Source organism: Dasypus novemcinctus, chromosome X (assembly GCF_030445035.2).
Source record: "Dasypus novemcinctus isolate mDasNov1 chromosome X, mDasNov1.1.hap2, whole genome shotgun sequence".
NCBI lineage: Eukaryota > Metazoa > Chordata > Mammalia > Cingulata > Dasypodidae > Dasypus > Dasypus novemcinctus.
In genome coordinates, this window is record NC_080704.1 from 10297672 (window position 1) to 10317676 (window position 20005).

Sequence of the window (20005 nt, forward strand, 5' to 3'; positions counted from 1 at the left end):
CTCTCAGAATTCCGGAAAACAGTCAAAGGATTACAGCAAAAATGTAAATGCTGAATAAATAAACAGGCAATAACCACAACAACTACAAAATTGGTAAATTCCATGGTACTTTTACTGGTTTTCCCCCATACTCCTTCCTGGATTCAGAGGCACTGTGTAAGAAGGCAGTTCTTATTCCCATGTTGGATCTCCAGTCCCTAGTTCTAGAGGTAGCAGAATGCCCTTATGCACAATTTAGTGTGTATATATGTATTTTCCAACCAACAAAGTTGGACAAGTGTTATTTGTTTTACCTAGCGTGTAACTCAAAGTGGAAAAGCAGCAGGCACTGCCACGACTACACTGTAAGGCGAAGATCAAAATACAGAGCCCACAGGAAAAAATTATGTTTGAAATACAATTGAGAGCCTGTAGCCTAAGAGAAAAGAATACAGAGAATTTTCCTTGAGAAACTGAGGAACACTGGAACACCTTTTATAGGGTAAAATTCAGCCATGCACAAGACCAAAACAGATGGCATGCTCACACCAAAACACTTTTTGTGTGAAAAAACTTCAGTTCAGGCTAATTGCCAGGCTCAATTCAAGCCCAGCTAACAGTGAAGAAGAGCCCCAGCACAAAGCAAATCTACAAAGACTAGGGGATTTTTTAAAATTTGCTTTTTGTTTATAGTTTGTTTTGCTTTTGTAACCTCTGGCATTCAAAGAAATGTCTCTTACAAAAGTATATAGCTGAATACAACTTAAGGGAACAGACTTCAGTAAGCACTCAAGACAAGTAATGAATTCTTTAAAAAAATAGTTTGGACAAACTGCTTAACAAAATAGCATATTACAGCCTTCAACAATCAAAAGGCTAAAGAATAAAAAGTACAGTTGAGTAAGTAATATGATATCCAGAGTTACAATATTTAAATGTCCAGACACAATAAAAATCACAATACAAACAGAAAAAGATTAATCAGTTATTGGAATAAAAGAAGCAGAAACTGTATAGAAACCTAGAAACTGGAATTACTAGTCAAAGTCATTAAGTCATACATATGTGCAATGTGCAATGAACTAAAAGAAAACATGGACAAAAAACTAAAGGAAATCAGAAAAAAGATGATTTCAAAAAAGGGACAGAAATTTTTTTCACCCAAGTGAAACTGTGGAGCTGAAATTACAATAACTGAAGAAAAAATGTTTCAGTCGAAGAAAACTGAATATACAAGATCGATTAACTGCAAATAGAATAAACTGAAAGAAACACACACTGAAACACATTATAATCAAACTACCAATACCAACAACAGAATATGTCAAGTAGTGAAAAGAAATGACTCATTTCATATAGGAATTCTTAGTAAATTTAACAGACAATTCCTCATTAGACCTATCCTAATAGAAATATTAAGGAAAAAAAAAAAGTCCCTCAGGGTTACAGGAAGGAACTCAAAGCCACATGACAAAATTAACATCTTCCATAAAGGTAACAAACATGGGAATATAAATAACAGTATTACAGTAATTTTATTTCATAAGTCTACTTTTTCCTACATGATTTAAAATATCAAAGCTAATATAATAAAACACGTTTTAAGCAGATTTGTAAAAGTGAAAGTTGTTATAAAAGTGAAAGTCAAACAAAACAAGGCAAAGGGTGGATGAGAGGACTATACAAGTTTACTTTGTTTAGGGTATGCTAATGAAGATAATTGCTATAAAATATTCAGAGAACTTAAACCACATCCTTCTCAAACTTAAAAAAAAGCGAAGAGGAAGGAACAGTGTCTAAGTATTCTATTAGGCCAACATTACACTATCACAGTTGAATAAAAACTTTGAGAAAAGAAAATTACTGGTAAGTATCCCATATGTTTATAGATGCAAAAACTGTCAATAAAATGCCATCAAAACTTAAAAGAAAAAAAAAATTGTTAAATCCTGAAAGAGCCCCAAGAAAAAGGCTTTATTTTACACACAAACTAAATATACATATGTTCTCAAATTCACATGTGACATTCATCAAGATAGACAACATCATGGGCTATAAAATATATCTTAACAAATTTAGGAAAATAAAAACAATACAAAGACTGTTCTCACAATGTAATAAACTAAAAATTAAGAAAAGAAAGCTGGAAAACCCTAAAATACTTGGAGACTAAAGAGCACAATTCTAATAATATGGATCAAAGAAGACTACTTGATGGAATTTTTTAACAAAAGAAACTGAGCTAAATGAAAATGCAACTCTGAAAAATTTGTGGGGACTGCTGGCAGGATAGAGATTAGAGAGCACAGGACTCACTTATCATAGAGAAAAATAGCTAGAGGACAGACAGACTATAACCAGAAAACCGTTTTAGGGCTTAGGACACCAGGGGAAGGCTGGACATTATACACAAGAGAAAGGGGCAAAGAAAAGGAGAACAGGCAGGGAAAATCCATAACTAAAGCTGCAAGTGTCGACCCTCCCCCACCCTTGGGGCAGACAACAGTGGGTACCTCAATGAGATCCACTTTCTAAATTCAAGAGGAGAAGGAGGGATTCAATTTAGGGCCAATCTAGCTTTTGGCCAGCAAACTTGGTCTTCAAGTACCAAAGTTCGCACCTTCAGGCCAGCCAGGGCCAGGACACAGTTCTCCTATGAGCCTGCAGGGAACACAAGATAACTATACTGGAGTTTTCTCCAGTTGCTAAGTGAAATTTTAATTCCTCCCTGGGAAAAGGAAGGATGCAGCTAGTTAGTCTTCTAAGCAAATGTGACTGGCAAGATTTAATTTAGAATAGCTCACCCTGAGAGGAAGATTAGAGCAGAAAAAAGTAAACTGAGAACAAAAAAAGAAAAAGGAAACAAAATATACGAACAGCTGGCTCTCTGAGAAAATCAATAAAATTGACAAACCCTTAGCTGGACAAAGAAAACAGAAGATGCAAATAAAATCAGTAACAAAGGGGACACATTATAACTGACATCTCAGAAATAAAAGGATCCTAAGAGAATGTTATGAAAAACTGAATGCCAACAAACTAGACGAAATGGACACGTTATTAGAAACACATGAGCAACCTAATTTGAGTCTACAAGATATATGAGAACTCAACAAAGCAATTCCAAGTAAAGAGCTTGAATTAGTCATTAAAAATCTTCTAAGGAAGAAAATTCCAGGGTTGATGGTTTGTGACAATCTGAATTTGGTAAATACAAAAGAAGATCATGCTTCTGAAGTAATCCATTCCTATAGTTTGAGACCCTTTGTTGTATTAGAGCTGATAGAGGGATCTTTTTAGATCACTTGATAAATCACTTTTCAACTGGACTATGTCAGCAAGGCATGACTCAGGTTGAGTCTTCACTATCTTACTGGAGCTAGAGCTGTGTATAAAAAAATAAATGAATACTGAGAGAAAAAGAAGACACACACAAAAAAGGGAGCTCTGCCATTTTGATCATGCCCTATGAGAGAGGACTCCAGAATCACTAGCAGCTGAAGCTGAGGCATAAAGCTCCCAAGAAGCTGGGTCCACTGAGTAGCTCAAGGCTGAAGAAATGAGCCATATGACTTACCAGCCACTGGACAACTCAAGGAGAATGCAGAGCACTTTGGGCTAAAAGAAAGGCCCAGAAAGAGACAACCAGATGCTTGACTGCCCACAGCTGAGCTCCAGAAAACAGTGAGCCTTAAAAAAACAGGGACCTCTGCCTGGCCATGTGGTACAACACTAGGATCACCAGCAACTGACTTTAGTGAGAAAGCATCTCTGACGGTGCCTTGATTTGTAAATTTCAAACCCCTGGAATTATATAAGATTTTCCACTAATGAAATTCCCATCTAAAGGCCAACCCCTTTTTGGTACTTTGTATTGACAGGCAAATTCTAGAGCTAACATACCAATCCTGTTTAATCTCTTCCAAAACATTGAGAAGGAGAGAAAACTAAACACATCTTATGAAGTCAACATCACACTAATACCAAAGGCAGATAAAAGAAAATTATAGACTAATCTCATTAATGAACATAGATGCAAAAATTCTTAAAATACTTGCCAATCAAACACCACATTCAAGTGGGTTTATTCTTGGTATGCAAGAAGATCAATCAATGTTAAGACATCACATTAACAAATCGAAGGAAAAAAACAAAATCATCTTGACTGATACAGAAAAGGCATTTGACAAAATCCAGCATACTTTCTTGAAAAAAAAAAACAGTTCAAAAGATAGAAGCAGAAGGAAAGTTTCTCAATATGATTAAGGGCACATAATAAAAATTCTACAGCCAACACTGTACTCAACAGGGAAGGTTGAATGCTCTCCTCAGATCAGAAACAAAACAACGGTGCCTACTGTCACCACTGTTGTTCAACATTGTACTAAAGTTCTAATGGGAGCAATGAGGAAAGATAAAAGGCATACAAACTGGAAACAGAAAGCAAAACTGTATTCGTAGATGACATGACCTTAGTAAGAAAATATTGAAATATCTACACAAAGCTACTAGAGCAAAAACAATAAACTATACATCTTTAGTAGAAATGTCGATGGAAATCTATGGCATGGAATTAAAGCCAGGCTAGTAAGATAGGGAATCAATAGATGGATCTTGAACCTGGCAACGAGTCCACGGATGTCCATGAGTCCATGGACATCAATATCCCCAAGATGGCTGCTGGAAGACCTCTCCCACAAGATTCTGCCACTCAGAACAAGATTTCCTCTGGAAGTCAAGAGAAGCCCTGGATATTCCCCAAGGACTTTAGAAGTGGGCCCTCTTGGGGGATTGATAAGTGGGGTAATCGATCATATCAGCAAATAGCTGGAACTCCTCCCCTGCCGTTAACAAAGGGGGCAGAGTAATTACTGGCTTAAAAAGCAAGCACAAAGGCTGACGTCTTGCCTTTGGACCCCTGCTCTTGCCTTCATCCTGTCCCTTTGCCAGTTCCAGTACCAGTTTTGCCCTGTTCTTGCCCTCTCTACCCTACTCTCACCACTTTTCCTCTGCCATGTTGCCACGCAGGTAAAACCTGGGCATTTATAATATATAATGAGGACTTGTAGTCTGTAAATCAGTCTGCTTTATCAATCTTCAGCCCCTTCTTTTCTACCAGGGACCCATGATTTGTTATTTTTTCCCATTTCTCGTCCTTCCCTATCTTAATAAATTTCTGGACTAACTCATCCGACATGCTCTTGAAATTGATTTCTGCAGCATAGTCAAGTACCTAGACAAAAGCTGATTAAAGAATGGATATATCAGAAATGAAGAAAAGCTTAAAATTAATCACCAAAGCATCCACATTAGGAGACTACAACAATTAGAGCAACCTGAGTCCAAAGTAAGTGGAAAAAAGTACAATAAAATGAGACAAATAAAAAAGTCAATGATATTGAAAACAGGAAAACAATAGAGAAAACTGACAGACAAAAAACCAGTTCTTAGTAAATAACAATAAAATGGATAAACTTTTACCCAGGCTAACCAAGGAGAAAAAGGAAGAACATAAAAATTACTAGTGTCAGAAATTAAAGGTAACCAATCACTACTGATCACCTGGCTACTAAATGATTAATACAATAGTATTATTAACAACTATTTGCCCATAAATTTGATAACTTAGATGAAATGGACAAAGTCATTTGTCCATTGATACTATCAACCAACATTCACACAAGGAGAAACAGATAATCTGAAGAGACCTACATCTATATTAAGGAAACTGAATAAACAACTTCTAAGCTTCCAAAACAGAAAGCAACAAGCCCAAGGATTTTCAGTGGTGAATTATACCAAACATTTAAAAAATGCTTAGCAACATTACTCATAATAGCCAAAAGCTGGAAGCAAACCCATGTATATATACTTTTTCCATACAATGGGATACAGACCAGGTATAAAAGGAAATGAAGTATCGCTACAAATTAAAAGTGGATAAAACTTTTAAAAAAATTATGCTAAGTGAAAAAAGTCACACATCGATGACCACAAGTTATAAATTTACATTACCATAAAATGTCCAAAATTGGCAAATACATAAAGGAAAACTAGATTAATGGCTGTTTCTGTTTGGCACAGGTGACAGTTTGGGGGTTAATAGCTACAAGGTATGTGGTTTCACTGTGAAGTGACAAAAATTTTCTAAAATTGACACTATTAATGGTTGTACAGCTGTGAATATATATATATATAAACCCACATTATACTTGCTCACTTCACAAGGGTCAATTTTATACAATGTGATTATTATGTCACTAAAGCCATAACCAAAATGAATGACATCAAAATAAACACATTAAGATTCAGGACAACAGGCCAATTCAAAGAGAAAAAAGAAAGTTACAAGACATTCATGAAAAAGCTTATACATTTGAACTATTGTTTTTTATCAATTGTCTTAAAGATGTTCAGTGACCTAAGGCAAATCATGGACAAAGTACTAAAATTAAGAGTAGTTTGTCTAAAAAAGGAAACATAATAATTAAAAATAAAAAAAAGCAGGGAAACGGACATTGGCCCAGTGGTTAGGGCGTCCGTCTACCATATGGGAGGTCCGCGGTTCAAACCCCGGGCCTCCTTGACCTGTGTGGAGCTGGCCATGTGCAGCGCTGATGCGCGCAAGGAGTGCCCTGCTACACAGGGGTGTCCCACGCGTGGAGGAGCCCCACACGCAAGGAGTGCGCCCATGAGGAAAGCCGCCCAGCGTGAAAAGAAAGAGCAGCCTGCCCAGGAATGGCACCGCCCACACTTCCCGTGCCGCTGACGACAACAGAAGCGGACAAAGAAACAAGACGCAGCAAATAGACACAGAGAACAGACAACCAGGGGAGGGGGGGAAATTAAATAAATAAATAAACAAATCTTTAAAAAATAAAAATAAATAAAAAATAAAATAAAATAAAATAAAGCAGAAATTCTAGTGATGAGAAGTACAACAAATGAAAATTCACAGACAGATCTGCTTTAATTCCCCAGCTGCTAAAACAAATACAATTTGTTGGTTTAACAACGGATATTTCTGACTCACAGTTTTAAACTTAGGGGAAGTTGAAAACAGGAACCAGTAAGGTGATGATTTTTTCCCCCAGGAATCATGGCATGCTAGGGCTATTCGGCCCTTGACTTTTCCCTCAAATAGCAATACACATAACATCATCTTCTTTCTCTTCTAGATTTTATTAACTTCCACCTTCTGACTTCTCAACTATGGCTTCTCTTTCTGTGTACAATTTCCTTTGCTAAAAATACCTTCAGCCATACTGGATTAAGTTCCATTTAATTTGGTTTAAGTCAACCAATATTTAGTTTCAGCACATCTTAATCAATATATTCAAAGATCCTAGGTATGAATGGATTCATACACATAGGACCATGTTTGGGACTTATTTTGGGGGACAAGATTCATTCCTCCAGTAGGATTCAACATATTATAGCAGGCAAAGAATCAGCAATCTTTATGATAAGACAACTGAATTATCCACTGTGAGGAACAAAATGAGAAAGAATGAAAAAAATATGAACAGAGCCTGAAGAACCTGTCAGATACCATAAGCATACCAACACATGCATTCCGAGAAAGAAGTACAAAGGATAAAAAAGAGAAATGGGCAGAAAAACATTTTCTTTTTTACCTTTTGCTTATTATTACTGAAATAATGAAAATGCTCTAATGCACTAAGGTGATGAATGCACAACTATGTGATTGTTCCAAACACTACTGATTGTGCACTCTGGATGAACTGTTTGTTTTGTTGATATGTATCAATAACATTAATGGATTAAAATTTAAAAAAAAAGAAACGGAGTGGTATAGTATCATCTACATGAATACTAAAACCACCAAGAAGTATGATAGGCATGGCAAAAGTCTTCAAAAATCTAAATAATAGAGGTCCCATGTGGGATCTCCTGATGACAAGTTGGGGGGAAGGGGTTTAAGCAGAAGGAAGGGATTATGGTCTGGAAGAAACAAGGACGACACCTACTCAATAACAACTCAGTGGAAGGAGTACAAAGGAAGAAGGATCCTAAAGGACCCCAGCCATGTTTCCTTTAGAACAAGTTGAAGGGACCATTCAGTGAACAGGATGAACATATAAGGGATTTTGCTGATAACTAACCATCAATTCCAGAGGGCTCTCAATAAATATGTAAATATGAATGGATTAATAAAGAGAGGTTAAAAAAAAGAAAGAAAAGAAAGAATGGCTTCCCAAATCTAATAAAAGCTATTTATAATATACACATCCAGGAAGCTCAAGGAACTCTAAAGCAAGATAACCTCAATCACAGTCACACATTTTATTAAAATTTCAAAATCCAAAGACAAATATAGAATGCTAAAAGAAGCAAGAGAAAACTGACTTGTTAAAGTAAATGGAATACTCAATAAGATTAACACCTGGCTTCTCATTTTAAAAAATGGAGTCCAAAGGAGTGGTTAACATATTTAAAGTTGTTGAAGAAAAATTATATATATATATGTATGTATGTATATGTATATATATCACCCATGTATTCAATATCCAGCAAATTTACCCTTCAAAAATGAAGTCAACTTTAATACATTTACAGATAAACAAAAGTCCTTATATTATTGTAACTTAGGCTAGTAATTGCTTTTTATCCACATAGACTTAAAAGACAAAAGTGTAAAACTAATTAAAATTTAAGTTAGTGGGCATATAATGTATATGAAGATATGAGAAGACATTTAAAAGGAGAATGACTGGAGTTGCACATGGGTACTTGTATATTATGAAATTATGTTGGTATTTATTTAAACCAGGTAGTTGTTACTTTAAAATGTCAATTGTTATTAACAAAGTAACCATCAAGGGAAACAACTAAAAAAACACAGGAAAACAGAACGAACTCAAAACGGTAAATTACATAAAATCAATTAAGTACAAAATAAATCAGCAAGGGAATAATTGATTAATAAAAATCATATTAAAAATTCAGAGCAAATTCCTAAATAGCAGCAGTATAACCCTACCATATCAATAAGTATATTAAATGCAAACACTCCCATAACAAGGCAGAGACTGCAAGATTAATGATCATCCAATTTTTAAATAAACCATCAAAACTATGCTGTCTAAAAGACACTAAAACTTTAGATAAAAAGACACATATTTAAAAGTAAAAGGATAGAAAAATATATTCCACACAACAGTAACCAAAAGAGAGCTGGGGTGGTGGTATTATTATCAAACAAAACAATTTAGGTAAAAAAGCTTAAAAGAGACAAACATCTTAAATTGATTAAAAAATGGAGCCTGACAACACCCAACATTCTTTCAAGATAAAACACACTAAAACAGTAGGAATAGAAGGGAATTTCCTTAAAATGATTTAGGACATTTACGAAAAACCAGCAACAAACATCATACTCAATGCTGAACGACAAACTATGTCTAACATAAAGAAACAAGATGTGTGCTTTAACTGCTGTAGTTTAACACTGTACTAGAAGTTCTAGCGAGAGTCATTATGTAAAAGGGAAAAAGCTCACAAGATGGAAAGTAAAAGGTAAAATGGTCTCTGTTTATGGCATGATAATGTATAAAGATCTCAAATTATCCACAAGAAAGGAACTAGACATAAATTTAGCACAGTACTGGTAAGATTAACATGCAAAAATGTCAGCTGCATTGAGTTACTCTAGTATTGAGTTTTCTGAAAAGAAAATGAAAATATTAAGAGCCTAAAAAAAAAAAGAGTAACGAAAAGAAGTAAAAGACTTGTAGAGTGAAAAAGAAAGAGGGGCGAGGAAGGAAGGAACTGCTGAAATTAAAAAAGACCTAAATAAATTAGGAAAATATCTCATGTTCATGAATCTGTAGACTTAATATTATAAAATATTGTTAAAACGTCAAAACTATCCAAAGGAATGTACAGATTCCATGCAATCCTTATCAAAATTTCAGCAGCCTCTTTTGAGGAAATGGAAAAGCTGACCTTCAGATTACATGGAACCACAAAAGGCCCTCAATTAGCAAAAACAATCTCAAAAATTAACAAAATTGGAGTACTCACAGCTCCAGATTTCAAAATTTACGACAAAGCTAAAGTAATTAAAATAGTGTGGCTCTCCTAAGCATAGATGTCACTGTAATAAAACTTAGAGTCCAGAAGAAAACACACATCTATGGGCCATTCAATGGGGATAAAAGAAGGTCCTCCACAATGGTGCTGGAAAAACTGAACATCCACATGCAAAAGATTGAAGAACAAAATGCCTTCAAGGTTTTGTATTAGGTAATGGATTCTTAACCTTTATAACAAAAGCAAGAAGCAAAAGAAGAAAAAAATAGATAATTAAACGTCAACAAAATTGGGACAACCTACAAACAGAAGAAACTATTTGGGAACCATGTATCTGGTAAGGGTTTAAAATCCAGAATACAGGAAAATTTTCCACAACTAAATAACAGATAAATAATCAAACTAAATAGACATTAGACTTGAATAGAGCAAAGGAGATACACAAATAGCCAATAAGCACACACAGAAAATAATGCTCTATGTATCATTAGCTGTGAGAGAAATGCAAATCAAAGCTACACAGAGATACAACTTCACATCCACTTGAACAGCCATTTTATATATATATATATCACACACACATAGTATATATATATATATATATATATAACACACACACATAGTATATATATATATAAAATGGTAAGTATTACAAGGATAAAAGTAAAAGAGGGGTTCTCGTACATTATTGGTGGGACTATAAAATGATGCATCTGCTGTGGAAATCAGTTTGTCTGCTCCTCAAAAATTGAAAAGAGAATTACCATGGACTCAGCAACCTCTCTGAGATACATATCCAATATAACTGTAAAGAAAGCCTAAAACAGTATTTGTTCACCAATATTCATAGCACCATTATTTATAATAGGCAGAAAGGTAAAAGCAACGTTAAGTGTCCACTACAAATGAGTGGCCAACACTGGAATATTTTTCAGCCTTATGCAGAAGTGAGGTACCAATGCATACTATAGTATAGATGAATCTTGGAGCCAGAAACAAATGGTCAAAGACAGCACGATTTCTCTGTAAGAAATACTTAGAACAAGCAAATTCTTAGAGACAGAAAGAAGAATGGGTACTAGGGCTAAGGGAGGGGCAGAACAGAGGAAACTACATAATGGTTATGAGTTTCTGCTTTGGATAGTGAAAATATTTTGGAAATAGAAAACAGTGAGAGTTACACCATATTGTCAGTGTACTCACTGCCACTGAATTGTACAATAAAAATGATAAAAATTATTTTTAAGTTATGAATACTTTACACCAAAGTCTGAAAGAAGATTAAAAAGAAAAGGAAACTAGAAATAAAATACTGAACACAAAATAGCTCAAACATAATCATACTTTTTCTGCTTTCTATGTTCGCTTTTCTAGAATTAAAATACCTGCTTTAATTATAAGAAGTTTATTTTCAGTATAGTCTTCCCTGAAGAAAAAAAGAAAATTTGGCATTCAAAGGTATACTAACCTTCCAGTAGTCAGATTGCAAACTGTAGTATCTCTGATAGGCAGATAATGCTGAAATGGAAAAAATAATTATTAGTCAAATTAGGTCCAATTTTAAAACCTGTAATGCAGATTTTAAAACCTGTAACAAATTGCCCATTCTGTCCACCATTCAGTAAATTGTGATATTTTAAGAGACCAAACAATTTTGTGGCCTCCCAACTAAATCAGCAATAGTCACAGATAACTGATCTACAGTAACTCAAGTATACAAACCTATGGCTGAATCTCACACTTAAACATCAATCGATACAAAATTTAGGAAAGTACACAAATCAACTTGAACTCCCTGGAGGTACAAAAGTGATGGGAAATAAAATTTTCCAAGGCTTATATATAGTTCAATCAATTTTCAAATTTCTTCTCAGCATGCCACTAACTTTCCAAAAACACTGACAACCAAGCACCAAAGAAGAGCATTTACTTTGAGATGCATCATACAAACAAAATTTTATCTATTATTACCTCAGGCTATCTTCATTTTAATTCCAAGGTATGCACCTAATGCCCACAAATCCATCTAAATAAAAAAATTTCCTATCAACCTTTTATTGGAGGGAAAAAATGGTAAAAGAGAAGTCACAAAGCACATCAGATTTAGAAGGGAGAACATTTAACAAAACAGAGAGCAAATCACATCGTGGTCCAATTGTTTCAGAATTACTTTGAATGGAAGCTAAACAATTTATTTGTTAGAATTTCCCAGGTGAACTTTTAGGACAAAGCATACCTAAATGCTGAACATCAACCTTAAGTCAAAAGACATAAAATTAAAATAGAAGCACAACCAAAGTGACAGCTGCTTGAACACCGTAATGTGATGGCAATGTTTACATTTGAAAGCATTTTTATGCATTTTAGACATCTCCAAAATAGAAGTAAATTTAATATTATCTAAATAATCTGGATCATCTTTGTTCACAACAAAAAAATTAATCTTGTAATATGACATAAATCATAATAACAGTGTTAAAACTGCTATGAGGTATTACCCTCGTTTCTTAAGACCATGTTTTTATACAGAATACAAAATCAACGCTGGCTTTTTCAGTTACTTGCCTTAGAAAAGCTTTTGTGAAATTAATCAAAGACAGTTAAGAAAAATGCATAAAAATGTTCTGTCACACATTATAAAATTAAGAGTTGGAATTTTTAAAAAGTAAAACTTAACGTCAAGAGACTACTAAGGAGTGGTTGTAGCTCAGTGGTTGAGCACCTGTTGCACATGGACAAGGTCCCAAGTTCAAATCCTGACACCTCATTTAAAGAAAAAAAGGCAGTAGTGAAACATTTTGAACATCATTAAAAGAACTGAAATATATATCTGTGTTTAAAGGGGGAAATGTTAGGTTGTATTTATGGCAGTATAAAATTTAAAAAACAATAACAAAAACTCTATGTAAATGCACTATACAAAATGTGAACCCTAAGTTAGATCACGGACATATCTAATGAATAGTATAATTATAAAAATGTTTTCATGTATTATAACAAATATTCAACAATGCATAGTGTAAATAAAAGGATTGTATGTAAAAATCCTGTATTTTATATATGATTGTACTATAAACCTACAACTTCTCTAAGAAAGAAAGAGGAATATGAGGAATTCTGTCTCTAAAATATGAATCTTAAAAAGAAAAAGTAGAGGCAAATAACTATGTAAAAGGCAGCCTAAAGCACTCCAGATCTTTTTCCCAGACAAACAACCAGAACTGATTATTTTAAAAATAAGCATTTAGAATCTCTGGAAATATTCCTAAGGATATTAAGCAAATGGAGATGTATTAATACAATAAAATCTACTATATCTCAATAAGAACAGTGAAGTACTTTGAATCTGAATCAGGCCTCATTCCCCTACCTCAAATTCCTCTCCCGTCCCAGTCCAGAAAGACAAGAACACTTTAACCATACTAACTGCATGAAAATCAGAGTTCCCTCTTCCCTCAGCTTCCATTCTAGAATTTTGTTATTTCCCTGAGAAAAAACGGCCATCTTTATTTTCTTTCTCACTCAGCTCCATGTTCAGAGGCTATATTCCAGGCAAATGCAGATGAGATGTATGGAGCTCCTTGTGCACAACCAAACCATATTTGTAGGGAATACCACTGAGGAAGGCTCCACCTTCCTATCACCTATCTACCAAGGCACTCAGAAAGGGAAATAACATGCTTGGAAATGCCAGCAGATAAGACAAGGACTACCACTGCCACTAAACATATCTCTTACAAAGCTAGGTATCATACTTTAAGAAAAGTGGGCTGTGATGCCAGCTGCCAACTCCAGAGAAATAATCAAGGGCAAAAGAATAGGGTATTCTGAAGACTTACCAAAAGGACTGAACTTATATGAAAAAATCTCGGGGGAAGTTAAAGCTTAAAAGATGTTGTTGAAACCAATAAGAGATTTTGATGGTAAAGAATTAAAAACAGGCTCCCAGGTAACAACAACTAAATTGTCAGAACAAGCCTGAAAGCCCCCCATCAAAGGCAACACATCCAAGTGGCAAGAATTTAACTGGAACAGACTCTAAAAAAATTTATACATGAGCGTACTGCCAAATAACGGAATATTAGTCAGCAATTAGTAGATGCTAATAACTGAATAAAACACCAATAGAGACCAACCAGAATCACAAGAGAACAGTAAAGCAGTCATGAAAGTCCTCCAAAAAACAGTCATTTCAGGATGATTAGGTATATAGCAAACACTGCACTCTCTCAGAAGCAGTATAGGCTTTATACTACAAGAAATATCAACTTAATTGAAATATTTTACTCATTAAATATGAAGAAACAACAAGCACACAAGCCCTAATTGGAATGAAGGAGAAGGAAGGATTTTATTGGCACAATGTGTGTATTTGTGTGTATATTGTGTATACATATATATAAATAAAATGTAGCAATTTCAGCAAAAACCTGTTTCTATGGAATACTTGGTAAGATAACAACTGAAAAACTAACACATACATGGGGAAAAACCATTAACTACTTTGGGGGAGCCTTTGCAGACAAGGACTTCAAAGCATATATTTTAAATATATTCCAATAAGGAAACGTCTGTAAAAATATAAAGAAGTTATAAACAAAATGCCTCATATCAAATAGAAATTATGAACGGATTAAAAATTAAGAAAAGACATTGAAAGAATATTCGTGTTTTAATGCTCTCCTACATTTCTCTTAGGTTTTGTTTCTTCTTTTTTTTTTGACTCTGCTCTTCAGAATGAAAATTATCTGTAGCATTCTGCCTTAGCATTGGTCCACTATTCTGATTATGCAAAACATATAAGGAGCCTGAACTTACACACCCAAACAAACGATACAAGATGTCTGACCCTGCCCACTTTGGTAATGTCAGAAAAGCCATGGTGAAGAGTCAAAAATAAACAAAAAGTCAACAAATACAATCATACTGTGTACTCTGACCACAATGGAATCAAGCTTACAAATCATTAACAGGAAACTCTCCAAATACTTTGAAAACTAAAAAAACACACTTTAAAAACTCCACAGGACAAACAAAAACTGTCAAGGGAATTAAAATACACACACACACACATATTTTATAACATATATACATGCATACATACATGATTAAATGAAAATGAAAATACAAATTATCAATTTTTCAATAAATCAGTACAGAGAGGAAAATTTATAGCAAAAAAATATGTATTTGCAAAAGAGAAAATGTTTTGAATCAATTACAAATGCAAAAACCTAGAATAGGAACAAAGTAAAATCAAACAATGAATTATAATCCAATAACAAAGATAAATAATAAAGATAAACAAAAATTGTTAAAATTGAAAGTTATTAGAAGAAATCACTGAAACAAAGAGTCAGAGTAATTCTCTAAAAAAGCAGGCAACATCAAAAAGTAAAAATAGAAAAAAAAATCAGAAATAAGGAAAATGAAGTGGAGACTATCACCAGAGAGCTGGAGAAATCCAAATAATAATAAAAAGAGGGAAATGGACTTGGCCCAGTGGTTAGGGCATCTGTCTACCACATGGGAGGTCCGCGGTTCAAACCCAGGGCCTCTTTGACCCATGTGGAGCTGGCCCATGCGCAGTGCTGATGTGCACAAGGAGTGCCCTGCCACGCAGGGGTGTCCCCCGGGTAGGGGAGCCCCACGCGCAAGGAGTGCGCCCCGTAAGGAGAGCCGCCCAGCGCGAAAGAAAAGTGCAGCCTGTCCAGGAATGGTGCCGCCCACACTTCCTGTTCCGCTGACAACAGAAGCGGACAAGGAAACAAGACGCAGCAAATAGACACAGAGAACAGACAACTGGGGGGGGGGGGCTTAAATAAATAAATAAATCTTTTTTAAAAAAATAAATAAATAAAAATAAAAAGAGTACTATGAACAGGTTTATTAACTAGTAAAGGTGACAACTTGGGCAAAATGGAGGAATTTTTGAAAAATTAAAAATACATAATACAATATTAAATACATACTTTAAATAGTTTTGAAATTATTAAGGAAACTGAATTTGTAACTTAGAACACTCCTTCATAAATTAGCAGACTCTGATAATTTTACCTATTCCACAAATTTTTTTAAAGAAGAATTAACAATTATGCTAAAAACTTTCATTCAATTTGCTTGGTTGTTTGGTCAACCAAGCACGAGCCTGCTGATTACTGTGATGACATTTCATAGTCAGGTGTATGCATCTATGACTGACTACATCTACAATAAGTAAGGAGATTGCCTTTAGCAATGAGAAAGTCTCATCCAATCAGCATCAGCAGTCAGAAAGAATCTCTAACCATATTTCAGCTACTCAGTTCCTCCTAGGAAATTCACCTAAAACTTCATCAGAATTCCTAATTTCTGACCTTGCCTGACAGAATTCAGATTTTTTTTTTAAGATTTATTTTTTATTTATTTCTCTTCCCTCTTCCCCTCTCCCCCCCAGTTGTCTGCTCTCTGTATCCATTCGCTACGTGTTCTCCTGTGACTGCTTCAATCCTTATCAGTGGCACCGGGAATCTATATTTCTTTTTGTTGTGTCATCTTGTTGTGTCACTCTCCGTGTGTGTGGCACCATTCCTGGGCAGACTGCACTTTCTTTCGTGCTGGGTGGCTCTCCTTACGGGGCGCACTCCTTGCGCATGGGGTTCCCCTACGTAGGGGACACCTCTGAGTGGCAGGGCACTCCTTGTGCATATCAGCACTGTGCATGGGCCAGCTCCACACAGGTCAAGGAGGCCCAGGGTTTGAACCTTGGACTTCCCATGTGGTAGGCGGACGCCCTATCCATTGGACCAAGTCCGCTTCCCAGAGAATTCAGATTTGACTAACGCCATGTTCATATGAGAAAACTCCTAAAATAAATCCTTTAATATTTACACACATAAACACACACACACATCCTCTCAGTTATATTTTCTGAAACAGTTCCCAAGAAACAAAATCTGATGAATTAGATTTCTGAGTTGACTCTAGGGCTTTGAAAATGGTCCTCTACATTTATTAGTTTGAAACTATTAGAAATAAACTAATTAGAAATAAACAATATTTCTAATTATCAAGAGGGAAGTGACAGTCCATGGTAGGAATTAGCAATAGAGATACTCAAAACATCACCACTGGATATGTTATTCTAAAGTTTTTAAGAGGGAAGACTATACGTAATTGAATTTTCTGGAGTTAAAAGTATAATAATGCTGGCTTATTATACTTAAATACATTAGATAAAATATTTTTAAAAAGACATTGTCTTTAAGGATTCAAATTCCAACCTCAAGTGCTACACAAAGGATACGAAAAGTTTCTATAGATTCCCTGAAATATGCTCTGTATTTCTTGTAGCCACAGACTTGGAATTTCACTGTGTAAGTGGCTGGAATGCAATGCAACTTGCATGTTGTCTGTTGTTAAAATGAAGATACTTATAGAACTGCAAAACTACAATTCTGAAAACTTCCATGGAATTGGGACAAATGGGCTGGTTGATGATGATGACTGATGGTGCAGACATTCAAACTTCAGACTCTGTTGATAAATCTGTAATGCTTCATACCATGAGTGAACAGTCACTCCCCCTCCAGTGGGTCCGGAGAAATCAGACAGCCAATATTTGTCTAAAGAGGTTAAACCTGCCTTACCTTGGCCTCCCATTACAAACCCGATCTCTAACCTCTGTCTGAAGAGATTAGCCCTCTTTTACCAGATGAAACTATAAAGGAATGCCAAAAGTTGGCTTGAAAGATACTGCTAGCTCCACTCTCACCACTCCTCTTTTATTCCACACATAGGAGACTGAAATCTCAACAGGTATCAAAAGGTAGATTACAAATTATGACTCATGAGTAGGTGCACTACACTCCAAAATAACTGTGTGCTTAATCTTACTTATACAGATACATATCCGGGGGTGTCTGCAGTAAAGACATTAATAGTATGAATTAGTGGTGAAAGAAACATGAAGTTGGGTAAGGCTGAATTGATTGATATGGATCTACTATGCAGAAATACTGGAATCAATATTGTAGCTAAGTGGGTTAGAAAAGACTCTGGTAATTTCCCTGGGCTGCAACATAGATCAAAATGTGGCCTATGTGAAACAAAGTGGAAATGACAAAACAATGTCATATCTGTGGCAGCTGAGCTCTGTCTTCAGCTTCTTGGGAGCTCTGTGCTTCAGCTGTTAGTGATCACTGAGTCCTCTCTCACATGGCAGGGTCATAAATGGCAGCTTCCTTTCTCTGTGTACTTTTACTGTATCTCCATTTATATAAGACCCAGCAAGAGGGTAGAGACCCAACTTGAGCCATGCCTCACTCACACAGGACAATCAAAAGCTATCTAATCAAGTGATCTACAGTGAATCTGATAAAAATCAAAGAGTACCAAAATCACAGGAGTTGATTAGTTTGAGAACATCATCTTTTGGGATTCAAAAAAGAACTTCTGTCACAGGTTGGATGTTAAGGGGCTGTCAACGCAAATATTCTTTTTATAGATATTTAGGAGGTTAAATTTAATACGAATGATAGCTGCAAAAAAATATCTGCAAAACATATACAGAAAAAAAAAAGATGAGAAGGGACTCAAAATAGCATACTACAAAACATTCAAATAGGACTCCCAGGAAGATGGCATCAGAATAGGTAGGAAGGGCTCAACTCTGACAAAAACTGGAGAAAGGGCAAAAAATTCTCTCCAAAGCAACAGCTTTGGGGTCCAGATGTTAAGCAATCTCCAGAATGGCTAGGGAAGAGAGACAAAGAAAATTAAATGAAAACCGTAAGTTATATAAGTTATATACCCCTCAGCCAGGAACAGCACCCATTCCCCATGCTCGAGACAAACAACCTGGAAAATGTCCATGACTTACTGTAGCCAGCTAAGAGGGAAAGAGATATCTTTTTCCCTGTGAGGAGGAAGGGTGAGGGAGAGGGTAGAGACTGATTTTCCTTTATGAATTTGGTCAGCATAGCTCAATTTGAATCTCAGCTCTGGCCAGACCAGAATCAGCAGCAAATAGTTTGAAAGAGTCAGTTCCAAGTAATGATTCACTAAAATGGCTGATCTGTTAGCCATCCAGGAAACAGCAAGGAGAAAAATAGCTTTTAGATGTCTTTTGCTCCAATATCCTGAGAAGTATCTGAGCTCCATTATGAGTCCCTGACCCTATTCTGATAACTTAAGTTGGGCATTTTTAAAAACATCTGATAAATTGAACCAAAAATCAAAGATTCATGAAACAAACCACTAGGCAAAAGAAAATGACCAAAAGAGTAAATTCACCAGCATATACAGATGACCAGACATCAAGAAAAAATTATAAGCCATACGAAGAAACAGGAAAAAATGGCCCAATCAAAGAAACAAACCAAAAACCCTCAAGGTAAACAAGGTTGAAAACAAATAATGGATGATAAGCACACAAATCTAAATCAATTCAAGCAGTTGAAGGAAAATATGACTAAATAGATAATGGACACGAAGACTTTGGGTGAACACAAAAAACTATGTGAAAACCTGCAAAGAAAAGTAACAAATTATGAGAATGACAGACAAAATAGATGAGAATCAAAACACATTAGATGCGTGTAACGGAAGACTTGAATTGATGGAGGAGTCCATGAAATTGAGGACAGAGAATCTAAAATGGAAAAGACAGGAAAACCGGAAAGACAAAGGAATGGAAAATATGGATCCAGGGACCCAGGGAATTGAATGACAAGGTGAAACACACAAACATGCATATTATGAGTTGTGATGGTTAGGCTAATGCGTCAACCTGGCCAGGTAATGGTACCAAACTGTTCAGTTAGTCATGCATTGGGCAAATTGTGATACAAGGACATTACAAGGACTTTAGTCATCAGTGAGTTGTTTGCATTGATAGCTGATTACATCTACAATCAACTACCGAGAATGCCTTCAGCTATGAGTGATATCTTATCCAACCATTTGAAGGCCTTGTGGCAGTCTGAGATTG

General features: G+C 35.4%; 1 protein-coding gene across 6 annotated transcripts in view; it reads right to left on the minus strand.

The window, feature by feature from the left end:
- LOC131277238 (lysine-specific demethylase 6A-like) overlaps positions 1-20005 on the minus strand; it is a 228147-nt gene that overhangs the window by 146973 nt on the left and 61169 nt on the right. For all 6 annotated transcript variants that reach the window (XM_058291775.1, XM_058291776.1, XM_058291773.1 and 3 more), the window contains exon 4: positions 11504-11553. In XM_058291775.1, coding sequence (XP_058147758.1) covers positions 11504-11553 — 50 coding nt within the window. The remainder of the gene's footprint in view (positions 1-11503; positions 11554-20005) is intronic.